General features: G+C 48.2%; 1 protein-coding gene across 1 annotated transcript in view; it reads right to left on the bottom strand.

Moving 5' to 3' along the window:
• The window catches only part of WTIP (WT1 interacting protein), a gene marked incomplete at both ends in the record, with an annotated part of 71,105 nt that extends 58,612 nt beyond the window's left edge, over window positions 1-12,493 (bottom strand). The window contains one exon of the mRNA XM_079541493.1: window positions 11,059-12,493. Coding sequence (XP_079397619.1) covers window positions 11,059-12,493 — 1,435 coding nt within the window. The remainder of the gene's footprint in view (window positions 1-11,058) is intronic.
• Window positions 12,494-18,507: the final 6,014 nt, after the last annotated feature.

Here is an 18,507-nt window from a genome sequence, read left to right as displayed (position 1 = left end):
TGCCCAAGTTCTCAGCAGCTTTCGCTCCTTTGAATCAAAGCCTTCCGTGCATTTTAAATATTAAGTCTCCATATCCACATGCTGGTGAGTTGCCCTGGTGCAGTGGGCACTCCCAGAGTGACTCACCCTCTAAAAAGCTATTTCTTACTGCTGCCCGCCTATCACTCTTTGGCTTTAAATATCACAGCAAACATAATGGCAACCTTAAGGGACTGGAGCAGCTACCTCCTTGCACAGCCCATAGTCCTTGCCCCTACAAGCCTTGTATTTGCAAGTTAAGGGAATGAAGGTATCATCAACACCCATCCAAAAGATCAGAAGAGAGCAGAAAGGAACTGTGACTACCAGGACCAGCTAGCTGATACGCATCATCCTTGCCCAAGTGCATGGGCTGGAAGACTCAGAGAAAGAAACACTTCCAGGGAGAAAGGAAAAAACCATAACCTGTATTAGTTGTTAGCCTGACATGTGACTTCAGACACAGCTTTCAGTGCACAGCTGGGTGCCTCAGCAGTGGCCCAGGGCCTCCCTTTTCACCAGTACCACTGATAGAAGAGGGATTCAGCCACATACTGGGAGTCCCCAGGCATAACACAGCACTCAGGTGAATGGGGCAATTGGGTTTGCAAGATCCCTATTCTGCCTTGACTCGGGCAAAGCAGCCTCAGCAGCTCTTCAGCTCATATTCCCACTTGCAGAGCAGGGTTAGAAATTCCCTTCACAGTATGCTGTGTGGGGACTGACCTATTTGGAAATGAAAAGCTCTAAGCCAAAATACTCATTATTCATGGGGTACTTTGTCAGAAAACCAAAAAAAACTCTACTTCCCCCCAGACCTTGTGACTCACCCCTTCTCTGACCCTGCAATAATGTACCACTGGACTTCCCAATTCTGCCAGTCTTTACCCAAGTAAAATGCCCAGTAATTTCCAAGTTCTGCCTGCAGAGTCCAAATCTTGGCCTCAGTCTCAGGAGTTAGGATGTTTTCTCTTCTTTGTCTTACACAAACTTCAGAAATAAATTAGGTGGGCACAAGCAGGGCAGGGATGGCCAGCCAGAGCAGGTCAGCACTACGGCCAGACAGGTCCAAACTGCTCTGTCCCCCCTCCCCCAAGGAAAGGAAGTCAGGCGAAGCCCCCTGCAAGGTGGGAGCAGCAGCAGCAGCAGCAGCAGAGAGCTTCACACACTTGGCACACCAGGAAGCTGACTTTCAAGTCTGTGCTTGGAGTGTCTTCAAAGTCTTTTCTTTGTGAACAAATGCAAATTAGCCTCTGGGGATCACCTCTTTCTGAGCCAGTTCTTCACCAGCCTGAATTCCTCCCAGGTGTGGAACACTGGCTGGGGAAGGATTTTCCCAAAAGAGTAATGTCAGTTTGCTCTTGTACACCATGTAAGGCTGTTTCAGCCAAAACTCTCTCTTCTCTTTTCTCCCATGTCTAGTAAATCTAGAAGGTGTTGTATATTGTGAGTTTTTTTATATCATTTTTTTCCAAATGGTAACTTGTTTGGCACTTCTGTATCTTTCCAGCACAAAGAGAGAGGGTACAATGGCTCTCTAAAGTTGTAGGACTACATTGGACTTAATGAGGGCATTGCCATGCCTCCACCCTGACAGAAATTACAGTAAGGGGCAAATCTTGCTTCGTACCCTCCCAGTGCAGCAATCATACAAAACTCCAAGCCCTGACAAGCACCAAACATGCAGTGGATTTGATTTTTCTCCTCTCAGTTGGGCAGTGACCAATGTTGAAAGTATTGCTCATCAGTGCTAAGAAGCATTATGCCACTCTCACAGGCCTTGCACAGGAATAATCTTCCCCTGAACTCTAGTACAAAAACAGTACTTAAGAGATTCTCCTTCCAGATCAAAATGAGGAGCTTTTCTCCAATTGTTTGTGAAATAGCATTTGAATCCACACCTAACAGCCTCCACAATTTCAGGAAAAACTAATTATCAGTGGGTAGGTCTATTTTGCTGCCAAAATTGCAACCAAAGGAAGAAAGGTCAATAGCACCTGAAGCCCCAGTATTTCATTCACAGTCCACACAGCATCAGGTGGCTCTATACAATCACATACAAACTAGAGCCCAATGACTGTCACGTACATCATATTCATACATATTCCTCCACTCTGTACATTCTCTTCAGTTTTAAGTCTTTGTACCATTAAGCAAGGTGTTCTGTGCAAAAGAAAACAATGGAGAGGAAAAGCCAAGTACACCGAACACTTTGCTGGAAAGCGGAAAAAATATCACATGAAAGCACTGGATGGAAATAGGAGTCCTGGCAAAGTCTTGACTTGGCGAGAAATCCTTTAATGGACAGAAACCAAATTTCTCCTCCACAGAGGCACAGCCAAGTCAGCACTGTGCGAACACGATCCACCCACTGGAGCTCTGCTAAAAGAATCCTTGTGTTCTGGTAAGATACAGGGGGGCAAACTTCAACCATGGAAGCATGGAGAGGGTGTGGAGCAATGCGGATCACAGGTGGATGGAGGAGAAGCATTAGTCAACTTTCCAACTGCCCACACGCCAACACCTGGAGGAGCTGCTGTTACCCAACTCAAGGGTACAGCCTCCAGGTTTTTTAGGATTCACATTCTTCTTCAATAAAGCCGTCTCCTTGAAGTGCACAGAGCAATTTGGGGATCCTGTGCCCATAGCCAATTTTGTACAAGCTGAAAGAGGTCAGCATGACTTAAGAGAGCATTATAGTCCTCTTTCATACCATTAACTCTAGCTGATCATCTTTATTTACATTATAACTTCCAGAATTTTGTTGCCCATTGGACAAGATACCAACTTCTCAGGAAAGACTGCATATAGCTTTTACAATGAAAGCACAAAGTAGTCATATACTTTGCCCCTCTACTCTGCTCTCATGAGACCCCACCTGGAGTACTGCATCCAGTTCTGGGGCCCCCAACAAAAGAAGGACATCAAGTTGTTGGAACAGTCCAGAGGAGGGCTATGAAGTTGACTGGAGATCTGGAGCACCTCCCCTACATGGATAGGCTAATAGAGTCAGGGCTCTCAGCCTGGAGAAGAGAAAGCTCCAGATACTTTATACTGGCCTTCCAGGGGGCCTTCAGGAAAGCTGGGGAGGGACTTTTTATAAGGGCATGTAGTGACAGGATGAGGGAAAATGGCTTTAAACCAGAAGAGGGTAGATTTAAACTAGATATTAGGAAGAGATTCTTTACTGTTAGGGTGGTGAGACACTGGAACAGGTTGCCCAGAGAGACTGAGTGCCCAATCCCAGGAGGGCTGGATGGAGCTGTGAGCAACCTGGTCTATGTCTCTGCCTATAACAGGGGGCTGGAACTCGGTGACTTTAAGGGCCCCTTCTAACCCTATGATTCTATGATTCTACTCCACAGATATGCCCTGAAAGGTGCAGAAAAAGCTGGACAGGGCAGGCAGGGAAACATGGGAAAGGTAAAACAGGTAAGGATTTACTTATTCTGTGGACCTCCACAGTGTAACTAAGAACAGCCAGAGATAACTCCAAGCTGTCAGATACAGGTCAGACACAGCCCTGTGGCGTTAACAGATAAGCATTACATTTTTTCAATAAAAAGTTAGTAACTTGTAAAGTTGTGTGGATTTTGAGAGTAGAGAATGCTCTGTTAAGTGAAATTCCGTGTAGGATCCCTGTCAAGTGCAACTAATGTGGCATCTGTTTTTCCATTAAACATTTAATTGTTAATTTTTCACCTTTTCATAGTGTTCCCGCGTGACTGTAAACTTCACATTTAGTACTATTTCCATGTTGTCTCAAATGTTCACAATAAAACTACAACCCCCTCAAGCGCCACTGAAAACCCTCAAATGCTTCACAGACCATTTGCCAAAATACAGAGCTGGTGCAAGGATTCAAATTAGCACTGAGGATGACCAGCTGCAATAGAAACATACACACAGGAAAATGGAAGGTGTGATGTTCTGCTAGAAATTCCCATCCACCCCAGCAGCTGACACAGGACAACTGGACTGAAGGGCATGAGGATGCTTAGAGTGCCTTTTCTTATCACCCACCAGGACTTGTTCTCTGCATCATCTCATATGCAGCCAGGCAGCACCATCCTATGCTGTCCATGGGGATTTGTCCTGTTACACAATAGCACTAAGGAAAATCAGGTGTGTTAAGGTACCTTTTTTTTTTTTCCCCCCTGGAAGTTAAACCACTGATCTCTGCACTGATCCACAGCAGGTTTCAACTGCAGCAAGCACCACCACTTGATGTGAAGCGCTGCTGCTTTGCAGTCCTGCAGCCCAGAGGCCCAGGCCTGCTCCAGCCCGGAACAGGTACAACAAGCCAACATGCTTTCTAAGAATACCAGCTACTGACCTACACTTGAGAAAATTACTTGCTTATTTTTCAAACCAGATCAAAATCTGGACTCCAATGCACTTGATTGTTGTACAGCTCTGTTTTCCATTGAGTGTTTTGATCTGAGAAATATGGCTTTGATTAAAAATGGGCAGCAAACCAATTACAGAGAATTTTCACATAACTGTGGCAAAAAAAAAAACCAAAAAAACCTATGGCATTATAAGCCATTAATTAAAACTCTTCCTTTGACTGAGGATTTTCCCCCCAACTATACCCGAGTGTTAGGTCAGCACATGATTACATTTAAGTAAATTCTTTTTTTTTCTTTTTTTTAAAATCATACTTATCCCAACCAAAACCCCTTTCTACACATGTACTGCAGTGCAAATGCAAAGGCCGCACCTGGGTTCTGCACTCAAAGATGCACCTCAGAAGACCTGCAGTTTAATTTGGGATTTATGCAAAGTTTCCCAGCCCTATGTTTCAAGTCCAACAACACCTCACAATGACCCTGCCAGCAACCTACATTAAGTACTGGCCTTTCTCAATGTTTCTTGCAACTCTGTGAATTGGGACCACGGGTACTGAGGTAACATTCAGGGAGATGGAGAAAGTGCAGCAGAACCAGTGACCTTCCACCTCAGGAGCTTCGCTCATGGGAACCCAGTTCTCTGCAAAGCACGTGCCTAGGGACAAGGCTGCAGCACAGGAGAAAGGTTTAGGCAATGACTGCCAGAGTGAAATGGTATTTCCCATGCCTGGGAGAGGCCACGAGGTCTCCATGTCTCCATGGACCACATGAAATATGATCCAAGTGAGCTGGAACAATGCAATAGCATCTAAATCTGCACAACTGTCAAACTGCATTTAGGAATGTCTTTTCTTTTCTCTTTATTTTAACTTAGAAAATATTTTCTTTTTCAAGTGGCCACATTAAAAGGGAGAAAGCATCTTGTTTTCACTTTCCAGAAGTTCTGTGGCATTGTAAGTGAAACTGTTCACCAATTAACCAAATGTTTGGATGGCCAGAAAAATATCTGAGAATCGCCAGCAGTTCTTCCACAATAGCTGTCTACTTCTCACAAAGACTAAATATGTTTTGAACTGAAACACATCTTGTTAGGACAAACTCATAAAAGAGCAATGGTACCTACTCAGGCATGACCTTTAGTAACCTATTAAATGCCTCATGATTGTTCACTTCATCCCCTTCTTGGGATTCTGTAACAATACACATAATTATTCTTTACATTTCAGTGCTTCTTTCCCCACACTTCTCTTGGTATTTGTGAATGTACATTTTGACCCTCACAATAAACTTCATCAATAGGAGTGCTGCTGTCTGCAATAAACTGCATTAGAATTCATCATCTTCCCTCAAATAGAGTCTTAAGTATTTGTGTTTTCTCCAACCACATCATAGCCCTGTTCAAAGCTATCTGACTTCCTTCCCTAGAATTTGCTCATCTTCACTACTAACTCCTCAAAAGTCAGTGCTAGAAGCCACAATCAAGCCAACTTTAGCTTTCTTATGAACCAAGTTCTGGGTGACCAACCCAGGCTATCCTGACCTGGAGGCACCTGTAGGTAACTCAACTCCTAAAAATTAATTATAAGGGAAACTCTGAGCACACCTGCAGCACGTACCCTGCATGCTACCAAGCAGACCCTGCACCAGACCAACTCCTGCAGCATGGATCTCAGCAGGGTGAGCAGCCATACTCAGCACAAAGAGGGACTGGAGGTGCTACCTCTGCTTTGCCAAGTGTGAGGGAACAATCTTCTCCTAAGAGAAGTTCATCACCTCTGGGTACATCGCACACGGGAGTTCTCTAAGCCGTGTGCTTAAATAACCAAGCCAGAACTGCCACGCAGCACCTCACAGCCCACTCTCTCAGGATTTCACACAGGTGCCAAAGCCTTTCCTACAACAACCATGTCAGCTCTATGAGACCTACTCTTTCAAGCCATGCAGCAGTTGCAGTTGTTGCCCCCATCTCAGCGGTGAATTGAGCCAGGACTCACGGCCATGCTGGCCAATACAGCTGAGCTGAACTTGTCAGAGCACGCACACCACAACAACCTGAGCAACGCAGAGGTTTAAACCCAACTGCCTACAAGCCTTTGTGCAAAACCTGCTCAGAGGAACTTTTCCAGGATCACAAATTTGGAAACAGGTGTCAATAGCAATAAGTCCTTATGCCCTTTTCAGTCTCCCAGTGTAAGTCTCTACACGTTTTATAGCTTCAGTAGTTCTCAGTTGAGCATTAAATGAGTGTTTGGGCTATGCTGTGCTGTTGGTTTTTTCCAGTTTTTTTTTTCCCCTCCTCCTCCTTAATGAGTCATAGAACTTCTCTTAAAAGTTTTGTGGAATACATAAGTGTAATGTTAGAGATATGCAAGAAATAAAGTTTCAGATGATGCGAAATATTCCAGTTGGAAGAGATATGATGCATCTGGCCACCTCCTCGTGCTCCTCTGCCTCACTGTGCAGCCACAAACTAGCCTAGACTGAGAGTAAGCTAAAACAACATGGTGAGGTTAACAGAAAGAGATAACAGGTCAAAACAGAAATACCCACACCATTGTAGAGTGTGGAACAAAATCCACTTCCAGAGACAGGATCTACATGGTGAAAAATCACTTTAAAACACAACCAAAATCAAACACCTACCACACAATTATTACCATAGCTGCTAATTTTGTTTTGAGCTGGAGGACGTTTCTGCTTCCAAGTAAGCAAGCAGGACACCTACTTCCAGCCTGGAAGCATCTCCATGTGATACCGTGCAACAGCCCCAGGTACCACTGTCTTGGCAGGACTCGAACCTTTTCAGGCTGTTGAACACAGCCCCCCAAAATAAGCTAATAGTAAAGCTTGCTGATACCATGCACATTCCTTTATTTCTTCCTCTGTTACTGCTTCAGATTCACTTGATATCATATATTTGCAGCCCTGCCAGAAAAGCAGCACTTTGTCCAGGACAGACATGCATCAAGGACTGTACCGTACTCCAGGAGACACTCCATTTCTCCAGCCATGAATTAAGAATTGACTATGGGCAGAGCTGATAGCAGAAGTGCTCCACTTCAGCACACTGCAAGACAAAACAGAGACTACTTCAAGGCAACACTGAAGTAGCTGCACCCCTGAACTGTCAGTGCCTTGAGAGGGGACATATGGGAAGTCAGCAGACAAACTTGAAACGGTTTGGGAAGAGGCTGCAGAGAAAGTGGGTACAGCTATAAGAGCACAAAAGCTCATAGTCTTACCCAGCTGTAGGCTGCCACCAAAGGAGCAGTCTCATCCTCCAGTGCCCTCCATGCACACCCTCTCCCTTGGGTCAGACCCAGCCATCTCACTGACAAGGGAGAATCAGAGCAGTTCACGGACCCAGCCCAGAACAACCCTCCCCTTCTCCCTTTTTTGCAAGCACTGTCTTCTCTAAGATCGGTGAGCACATGTGGCTGCAGTGTGCTGGCAGGAGCACTTGAACGTGGTAAGGTGCTACTTCTCAGCTGTGCAAGCAGGAGTAGGGAAGGCATATGGCACTTCTTGCAGCATTGCCACTTTCAGTCAGATTAAACCAACTGTGGAATGACATTTTCCTTCACTGAACAGATGCACTGAAGTCTGCTGGAAGAAAGGGGAGGATGGAGAAGGGAAAGCAGCAAGGCAAAGCAAAGCTCTCAGCACAGCAGTGCTCAGAGCAGCTGCTAGCCCCCCAGCCTGCAGGGTCTGCTAGCTCCCCCAAGGCCTCTCCAGGGCTCAGGCCCTGAACATGCCTCAGTCACATGAAGCCACTTCAGCAGGTCCCTGAATGCCTGCAGGGCTCCAGGGTAATTCCTGTTCACCCTCTCTAGGTGGTAGGTAGCCCCCAAGGTCAAAACCAGCTCGGTGGGGCAGCACTGTCTGGGCAGCATTACCGAAAGACTAGCTCTGTTCCTTCTCTTTGGGTCCTTCTACTGACACATCTACGTTCTAACTTGGTGCAGACACTTGATCTAAAAGTGCTGCCTTGCCCTTCTCATTCAGGAAAAGGGAAATATCAGGGGCATCAACAGGAGCTTTATCATTTATTATCTGCTCCGTGCTACGGGCTTCTGAAATGCAGCCAGACTGCCAGTATAAGCATGGCTAGTGGAACACTCTGACCCAACAAGCAGTACAAATACACAGTATTCTTCCACCTAACAGGACTAGTTAGTCACCTGACCTCAAAGTAACTCACTGTTCACATCTTCAAAGTCGTATGTGGACAAAAACAAGTGGCATGAAGACAGCAGTACCACATAGATTAGCCCTCATACTGAATGGACAAAATAGAGATTACTGTTTCCTTTCCTGGAGGTGGGGAAAACGCAGAGAACACAGAAAAATTATAGTCACCATATGAACTTTTACTCATAGGGCAATGGAGCTTATCCAATTAAGGAGTATTAAACCATCTGCTGTTAGACAATTAGCTTAACATTTATTTTCTCCATCGGTATCACAGGACACTCCGCAATTGCCTTTATAGTGTGTCAGATACAAATATGCACAAATCACAATGCAAATCAAAACATTTCTGCTGGCCTCCTTCTATTAAGACCTTCTCCAATACATCCGAGTGGATTATTTATAAAATGATTTGTCAATAAGTGGACTTTTCCCTCACTGGTTCTTTCTCCTTGTCTCTGACATATTTGCCTGCAGTCATACCAGACTTGCCCCTCACATGCTCATTCAGCCAAAGCTCAGCATTTACCCCATGAGTGAAGCAGACATGCAGGACCAAGGCCCACCAGGACTTGTTAAAACCTTAATTTAGAAATCAGCCTTCTTTCACAGTAACCATGTTTTCCTGATTTCATCTGCTAGGATGCAAGACACAGTAGTGCTTCTCTCTACCACCGCAACAACACACACACAGGGCAGCTGGCACTTACGTTCCCTAGACAGAAAGGCACAAACTCCCTCCTAATCTGACATAGGACACATTTGCCAGAGCTTAGGGCTTGCTGCAACGTGTTCCTACACTTGCAAACACTGACACAACGGGTAAGCTCTTACAAATAAGAACGAACTATCCACAACACCCATTCCTGTGGCTGCTCCTGGAGCCCCTGATCACACCCAGCTCTTCTGGCCACGGGAGAAACCTCTCAGAGTACAGGATAGCAATAAGTTACATTTCTTACTCTAAGCATATTTCAGCTCTCAGCTCTGGACACTGCTATTTTGAAGATAACATTTCTTAGCATGTTAACTACCTTCCCCCACAGTCCTGCTTCTGCAGATACTCACACCTGAACCATTAACAACCTCAGCTGGTGATGTTCCAGCAATCATCTGAACCCCGCACCAGGTGCATGACACTAAAAGGTTTTCCTTGCAGGAAAGGGCACCACTCGCTCAGCTACCTCATCTGATCAGTGCAGGTCTGTCTCACTACAAGCACCGCACGAAGTCCTGTACTTCCTCTCTTTTGCTCAGGGCACGCTAATGTTAACACTGAAAGCAGCTTGAATCTTCAGCATTTAAGTCAAGGACCAAGGTAATACGTGTCTCTGTCCCAAGCAACGCTTCTATCGGTCAGACCACACACTGCCATAAAGTCTCTCCCTTTGCACGCAGCCAGTGCAGAAAGGCACAGAGGTTGCCTCAGAAGGCCACAGACTCCACAGCCCGGACGCACAGGGCCACTGCTGGGGACTGGCTCACCCCAAGCCCCTCATCTGCCTGGGCCTTCTCTCCCGCAAGCTCCTCCATGCAGAACCCTCATCCCCACAGTAAGCAGGGAACAAGCCACCTGCCACCAGGGATGCCCAGCCCAGCTACCACTCAGCTCACCTACCACCCAGCTCATTGGTCCCCAGCGCCTCAGATGGGCAGGGTACTACTTGCAGGCTCCAGGATTATCTTTCAAAGGCATTCTGGCCTTTTCTACTCAGTACGAAATAAAAGACAAAGGAGATCTATCTGAACTTTGGTGTGACTACAAAGCATATTCACGTGCTTAAAGAAATTACTTCTGTTCTATAAAGAACAAAGACATTCAGGATATTGCCAACAGGCTGACAGCCTTAGCAAAGACAAGGAGGTCTCTTCCATCCTCCCTCCCACAGCCCACAAGCGACACCAAGCTAATGCCCGACTCAGCACAATGCAGGCCCCATGAGGCCACAAGGGGCTGTGACAACACTGGGGCTTCCAGGAGCACTGTGGCCTAGGACATCTCTGAATGAGACACTGAGAACTACCTTAACAGTCAAGCTGTCCACAAGCATCAGAACGTAGTACATGACCTGAAAGTACAATCACAAATGCCACAACCTCAGGAACACTGAGCCTTACTGACAAAGACAAAAACATAAATCACTATGAACTCCAACAGCACAGACAGCTTCTATAATGCCTCAGAAAAGTCTCCTACCAGCCCCAGGAAGGGAAGGCATCACAGATCCTGACAAGCTACACAGAACAGAGACAAAGCATCAGTTGGGAAGTAAGGGGCAAACACTGGTGTCACCAGTAAGAATGTTAGTACCTGCTGCAAGCTGGCTTTCTCCTGCGATAACCAGAGGTTTCAGCAGATAACTGGTTCAGAGCAGCCCTGGACATCATGCACCCTTCTCTAATACCAAAGCCCTCGGCTGCCTGCAGGCCCCACACCTTCACTATCTCGAGCCGCCTGACCGGGCACTGCACCCTGCCCCTGCGGCGAGTCACTCACCGAAATACTCCTTCTTCATGTGCATCTCCAGCTCCTTCTCCAGCTCCAGTGTCAGTGCCTCCAGCCGCCTCTCCGCCTGGCTGGGGCCGCTGTCCCGGCACGGCGTCACCTGATACGGCAGCTTGAACTTGGGCGCCGAAGCGGAGCCCTTGGTGGGACTGTAAGCGTAGGGGGGCGCGGCGTCGGGCGCAGCGGCCGGGTGCTGCGGGTCGTGCCGCTGCGGAGACTGGGCACGGACCTTGCGGTAGACGTCCCCCAGCTCGGGCGCGGCGCAGTCCTCCTGCGGGCCGGGACCAAGCAAGGAGGAGCGGGGCGAGGGCAGCTGCAGCTCGGGGTAAGCGCTCATGGAGCCGCGGGAACTCCGCGAGCTCTGGCTGGAGATGCTGGAGCGGGGACTAACCACGGCGGCGCCCGGCCCGCCGCGGCCCTCGGGACTGCAGAGGCTGGAGCGGGGGCTGGCCACGGCGAGCCCGGCGGCAGTCGTCCCGTCCAGCTCGGCGCCGCCCGGCGGCCCGTACCTGGAGTCCGAGTAGCTGGAGCGCGGGCTGGTGGTGCACGAGTACTGGCTGGCGGTGCTGGAGCGGGGGCTGGCGTGCCGCTGGTCATAGCCCATGCTGATGCCGCTGGTGCGGTTGCTGCTAGGTTTGCTGCCGCCGTCGTAGCTAGTGAGGCTGGCGCGGGGGCTGGAGTGCTTGCTGGTGTCGCTGGCCGTACTGGCGTAGCTGGAGCGAGGGCTGAGAGCGGCCCCGTCGTACTGCACCAGGCTGCCGCGGGGGCTGCCGTACTTCTCCTGGCCGGGCACCACCAAGCTGGAGCGGGGACTGGAGAACTTCTCGTAGGGCGGCGCGGCCGCACCGCCCAGGCTGGAGCGCGGGCTGGAGAACTTGCCGTGCTCGGCGCCGGGGCCCGGACCCGGCGGGGCGGCCAGGCTGGCCCGGGGGCTGGCGTTGCCGTACTTGGCGTCCGGGCCGCCGGGAGCCCGCCCGCCGCCCTTGGCCACGTAGCCGCTCTCGTAGGCGCTGCCCGCGGCGTAGCGGTAGCCCTCGGCCGAGTAGCGCTTGCCCTTGTCGGGGAAGCCGCTGTAGCAGGGCAGCGCCACCTCAGAGCGGGTGCACAGCCCCTCCTCGCAGCACGGCGGCTCGGCGGTGGGGCGCCCGTTGGCGGCACGGAGCGGGGCGGCTTTGCCGCAGGGGGCGGCGGCGGAGAAGGCTTCGGCGGGCGGCGGCGGCGCGGCGGTGCCGTTCATCTTCCGGCCCCGCTGCTCCGCCGTCATGTGGGCGGCGATGACCCGCTTGGTCTCCTCCAGATCGGCGTGTAGCGTTAGGTCCCGGCGACCACCCCGGCCATAGGGAGCGTCCGGGCAGGGCTCGTAGAGGGACAGGTCCTCCATGAACTTGGTGGCCTTCAGTGCCATGTTCTCCTCGTACTTCTCCATGCTCGGCCTGTGCCCGGCGGCCCGGGGTAGGTTGGGAATCGCTCTATGAAAACACAGTCCGCAGTAGGAAAGGGGGAAAAAAAAAATTTAAAAAAAAAAAAAATCACCCCAAAAGTTCCTTCCCGCGGCGCACCAGCGGTGCTATCAGCGGGACGCGGCTCCCTCCCCGCACAGCGGCCCGGCTGCGGCACGCGCACACCCCGGCGGCATCCCCACGCCGCGGCGCTCGCCTCGGTACGGCCGCGCTGCCCGGCGGAAAGCGGCGAGCGGAGACGAGGAGCCCCTGTGTCACTTTCCAGCCTTAAATAAGTTGCTCGGTCCAGTCAATGGCGCGCCGCGCGGAGGAATTTGCGCTCGGCGACTCCCTGCCCCCGCCGCCCCCGGCCGGCCGACCCGCGGCGGGTTCCCGGCCCGGCCCGCACCCCCGGGAGGGGGGTGAAGGCGGCGGCCGCTCCGGAGGGGCTTCGCGGCGCGGCGAGCGGAGCGCAGGGCTCGGCGAGGCAGGGACTCCTTTGTGTAGGGCAGGAATGCGAGGAAGGAGACTGGGCGCTGCGTCCCGCTGGAATGTAGTTAATGCCGGAGCCAAACAATGATTTTCACCGAGTCAGTCAGGGAGAGGGCGGCCGCGGCGCTGCTCTGCCGCGGGGCCGGCAGCCTCCCCTCCGGTCGCTCGGGGCCGCGGCTGCTCACGGAGGGCCGGGGCTGTCACCGCGTCCAGGGCGCGGAGCCGGACCGAGAGGAGTCCCCGCGCCGGCGCTCGGCGGGCGGAGCGCGCCCGGAGGAGCCGTGCCCCGGCGGGCTCTGTCAGGAGAGCGGCGGTTTAACGGCCGCCGGGGCTCGAGCCGCCGCGCGCGGGAGCGCCGTGCCCAGCTGGGGTCGCGTGCGCCCGGTTTCCCGCTCTCGCCGCTGACTGCAGCTGGATGTGGAACTTCCCGCCGCGCCGCTCGGGCGCGGGGCGGCCCCACCTGCGTGAGACCCCCGGGCGGGGGCGGCAAGCCGCGCTGCAGCAGCAGTTGCTTACGTACGGTTCTCACAGAAACAAAAACACGATGCTGAAACTGAGCACCCTGCACCCGGGAACGGCCGCAGGTCAGGGCTGCAGGTGCTCTGTCCGTGCCAGGGACGCGTTGTCCTGCTAGCGCTCCTAATTAAACATTGAATGCAACTGTGTACTCAGAACCCTCCCCTGCTGTGGAGGACGACTGATGGGCAACCTGTGTGTGCAGGGTAGCAGGCAATAAATAAATAAATAAATCCTGCAAGCCAACAAACTAAGCAGAACCGGTCCTGAAAAGCAGACCTTGGGGTACGGAGGACGCCACTCATAAGTCAGTGTATGTGTGCTAATGCAGCCCACCTGGAAGCCAGGCTCTCCTTCCTGCTGTGTGGCAGCTTGGACCATTGGAGCCTTGTACAATAAGCTGATGGACACTGTTGCAGGAGTTTTTGTTTTTCACTTCTCAATTAACTGAGCAGGGCATAGGGCCTGCACCTGTGTGCTCACGCAGGGAAACATTCCGAGTGGCTGTGTGGACTGCAGAACTGTGAGGCTGAGGCACGGGCTGTGGTCCTGGCGGCTCTGTGCTGAGCTCCAGCCAGCCAGTGCCAGGCAGCACAGCACAATGCTGCCAGCAGGCAGCAAACTCCTCGGTGCGCATTTGGTACCTCAGCAGTTCAAGCACGTGCTTTCTTTGGTATTAGCTCATGGGAAAGCACGCTGGGTTCTGAGAGAGGCTGGGGTATCAGAGGAAATAGCCCTTTTTAGCAAGCAGTTTGGATCAAATGATATGCACCACTCATGTTCACTGTTGAAAGCTTACGTTGGATAAGTAACTCCTCAAAGCAAGGCCCAGTCAGGTCTGCTGCAGCCCAGGGCCAGGGGTGTTCCTGCACAGCACTCCGTCGCTACTGCAGGCCTGCTCTCCAGCAAATCATCCTCCTGTCACACACGTAATGAACATAGTGCTTATCCGTGCTGCAGCCACAGATGTAGTCCACATGGGTGAGATAAATATGTTTGCAAGGTACACAATGCACTCGAGCAGCGCTGTGTTTCTCACAGAGGACCATATGTGCAGTGCTGTGCAAACAAGACGCGTAGAGTTAGAGCTGCTGCTGTTGTAATAAGTGCTCCTACCATACTCCTTACTGCTGTATAAAAGAAAAAATGATTGGCAATTACAGTGTGACAAGTTTTTCTCCCCAATTTGTTTTAAATACATGTGTTTAATTTTAACAACCTGAAATAAAATGTTTATATTGCAAAAAAGACTTGTGCAACTCAGAACATAAGAGCTGTCATGGAATATTAAAAGAGGAGAACTTCACTTTGTAATTTGTTGTGGCAGTCCTTGTGTCTACTGTTAAGTTATATCAGCACATCAGATATGAAGGAAAGCCAGCTGCTTCTGCTAAATAAACTCCTTTGTGTGAGATTTAGAGGGAGCAAAAAAGCCAGGTGGAGTTATTGATCTGTGAATATTGGCTGGCTGGGCCTCACAGGCAGCACACTCCTGTTTCTTCTAATTGCCAGTGCCTTCAGCAAAACCCTGGCCAAGCCAGCAGGCAGGGAAAATTAATGGTCTGCTGGGGATTCTGTCTCCCTGAGCTGCAACAAAGCAGAGAATCTGCAGATTTAAGAATTCACTGGTGAAACTTTGGCCCTCCTTAAGACTGTGGCAAAAAATCTGCCTGACTTGCATGTAGCATGTTTTACAATGTATGTATTTACTGATACAGCACAGGAGTTAGTTAATTTTCTCATTTCATCCATTTATCAATGTGAAGCTGCTCAGCACATTTTACTGTTGAACTGGATGCTACTTGATTATTATTATTATTATTATTATTATTTGCATTTTTCTTCTTTCTCTCCCTTATCAAGAAAACAACAGAATTATACTTTGAAATCCACAGGTAAATAAGACTTAGTGCTACTTGGGTTTACTTTTCTGATCTCCATTTATAAAATTGATTTGTTTCTTGGTAAAGAATATCACTATTATCCCTGTTCCTCCCTCTGTTCCAAAGCCTGATTTAAAAAGAAATACTTGTGAAATTTATATAAAAACTATGAAGAGGAATAGTTTGATTTGGAGCTTTTATTTTGTATTCATTTAAGTTCTAGCTGTATTGTGTTTTGTATTGCTTTATCTTGCTTGAGTCCTGAATGTTCATTTGTGTTGTGATGAATTTAATCATAAGCAAGCTTTTCAGAATATAAAGTCTGGATATGAATGTGCATTAATATTTTGGTGATTATTTGGAATTAAAGTCAATTGAGGTCATTCTAGTTCTCTAAAATACTTTAGATCTAGATAGCCACTTCACTGAAAGCAGCAGACCATGCAACTATTTTTACACTACTTCAGGATTTGAATGAAAGTACAAGCATCACAAAGGCTGTGCTGTTTTGTTTTTCGGACCGTAGCATGGCATGGTTTTGTTGGTTTTTGTTTGTTTTTAAATACTCATTCAGAAATCACTGCTTTTAAAAATTGCAATTACCGAATGTATTCTAGGGCACCATCTCCTGGTGGACAGAAGGCAGTGTAGCTCAGCGGCTACCTTTGACTGCTGGACACAACTGTTTTTCGCTAACACTATTCTGCAGGTTTGTGGGTCATTTCTCATTTTCAATCTGCCATAAAGCACTATTTAACATTTTTTACATTCTTCTTATTCATTGCAAATGCAGCTATTCACCATGCTGCACAAATGTAACTTGGGACAGACCCTGAAAAGTTCTAGTCACAACAGCCACTTTGTGAACGTGCTACATTAGACAGACAACATATGTGTAAGTACTTATGATTAATACACCATTTATATATCTTATTTCTTTTATAGCTTCATCTTCCACTTCTCTTACATATTTCTGCTTTTGGCATTCCTGGCCAAAGCAGTTAATTGGCTCATACTTGGGAGACTGCGCACAGCCTTAGTCATACTTCCCTGCAATCAGAGGACATAATACCATAAATTCAAACACAATCAATTAGCTTAATAGCAGCCACTACATATGCATAAGCACATGGTTTAGTTGGCTGGCTCGGTTAACAGTGCAGCCACTTAATATGTTTTAAGTCTTTTTCAAACATTCAAAGAAGTGAAAATATAAAAAAAAGGAGAGTACATAGATTTGAAATTCATACTGACATGATAAAAATGAGGGCTTGTTTACAGCAGTGCAAACCATCATGCATTAAAAAAAAAAAATCAGACTGCATTAACATATTTCATTAAAGAAAAACAAGAACACCAGAAACACTGCATCTACAGGTCCTGCTATATACGTCCTGTTCTGTGCTGGTGAAGAATACCAGACAAACCATGCCTTTTTATACGCGTCCAAGAAAGATGGCAGGCTACAAGCACTGGCCTCCTGCCCTGACAACACAATGCATTTCAGCTCTGATGAGAAGAATCTTTTTAGAAGAAATAGGACATCCTTTGGTTGAGAATATGAATTATATTTACTTTTTACGGTATTTTCCATAATGTAATAGATTTAACACTCCTTGAATGAAAATAATCAACCTATTGGCAAGAAGGAGCTGTTCCACAAACAACGGAACCAATGAAAGCTGGTCTTATACAATGTCTGCTTTCTACATTCTTTGCATTCTCCAGCTTTTAACTTCTCCAAATTCCCAGTACCGTTGCAGCAGTGGCACCCTCTTTGTATCAGAAGAACAGTCTTCAGAACTTACCCAAGCTTTAAGCAGCCATGTGCAGTACCTCGAGGTTTCTCCATGGCATTTGCCTGCTTTCTTCAACAGACTTGTCAGTACTCTTGTCTCTGGCACTCCTCTACAACACATCCACCAACATACAGCCTTCTTGTTCCCTTGATAGCTACAGCTCCAGGCAGCTTCCCAAGTTTCTAGGTTAAAAATCTTAGTCACTCTCCTTCCCAACACACTCCTGCTGCCTTCAGTCCATACTTAGATGGACAAAAAACAGCGAAGGCCCATGAGCAGCTGTGTAGGTATGTGACTGCATCTAAAAGCTGAATGCTATTACAGAAGCACTTGTGTGGGTCTCTATCTACAGCCACTTACTTGTAGAATTGCAGTATGTTTGAGATGCAGTTGCTCAATACAAGTAGCTTCAAATGTTGAAGAGGACTGGTGGAGCAATTCCCTAAGTCTTTTCTTTAGGAAGCCATGCTGAAAACGTCTCACTTTTCTCATGTGAGTGAAGTAGTATGCTGATGAGAAAGACGAATGTAATGACAAGTAACCAAACAGCAATTTTATGTTGTTAATAACTGTATATACTGTATCAACCTGTATCTAGAAGTATATTTACTTCCTTCATCCTATGCCTCTTTAAAAAGAATCAAAGCCTCCAAATCATTAAGTTGCATCTTCCTATCCCTTTGTCTGTGCATATATGCTCTCTGTAATCGTTCTGCTTAAGACAGTAGCCCAGAAATAATCTCAGGCAAGCAACAAATAAATGACTGACTTGTGTGAAATTTGTTGTATTACTTTCATCCTAGTTTCTGCTTTCTTCTAAATTCGACATTTTAGATAAACACAGCTGAAGATTTCTATAACAATAGATGCAAAAGGGAGAAAGAAAATACCTCCACTTAAAAGGAAGAAAACAGAACAGGTGGAGAGGAGGGGACTATTTTCCCTAATTCAGTGTTTGTTCAGTTTTCAAATGCAGATTTACAACTTTGTGACAGTGAAGATAAAGCTTGACACATACAATATCAGTATATACTCACTGAACATGGGCTCATTTTATCTTTTGTGATCTAACAAATGGCTAGCAAGAGCTCTTTGTCATAAAGGTCACAGCCTGAAATGGCACATCAATCTGCTTGCCAGCTGTCGCAGTCTAAAAGCCAGAAAATCATGCACCATCTCCCTGCCATTCAACAACAAAATAGTTTTATAAAGCAAAACTAAAACCTCACTACTACAGACATCTTACTGGTATCTCCATGTTAAAGTTGCTTTCCAGGAGGTGGACTGGTTAGTACACCATCACACCATCAC

The sequence above is a fragment of the Tetrao urogallus genome (genome assembly GCF_951394365.1).
Source record: "Tetrao urogallus genome assembly, chromosome: 12".
In the NCBI taxonomy this organism is placed as follows: Eukaryota; Metazoa; Chordata; class Aves; order Galliformes; family Phasianidae; genus Tetrao; species Tetrao urogallus.
This window is presented reverse-complemented; position numbering and strand designations above follow the sequence as displayed.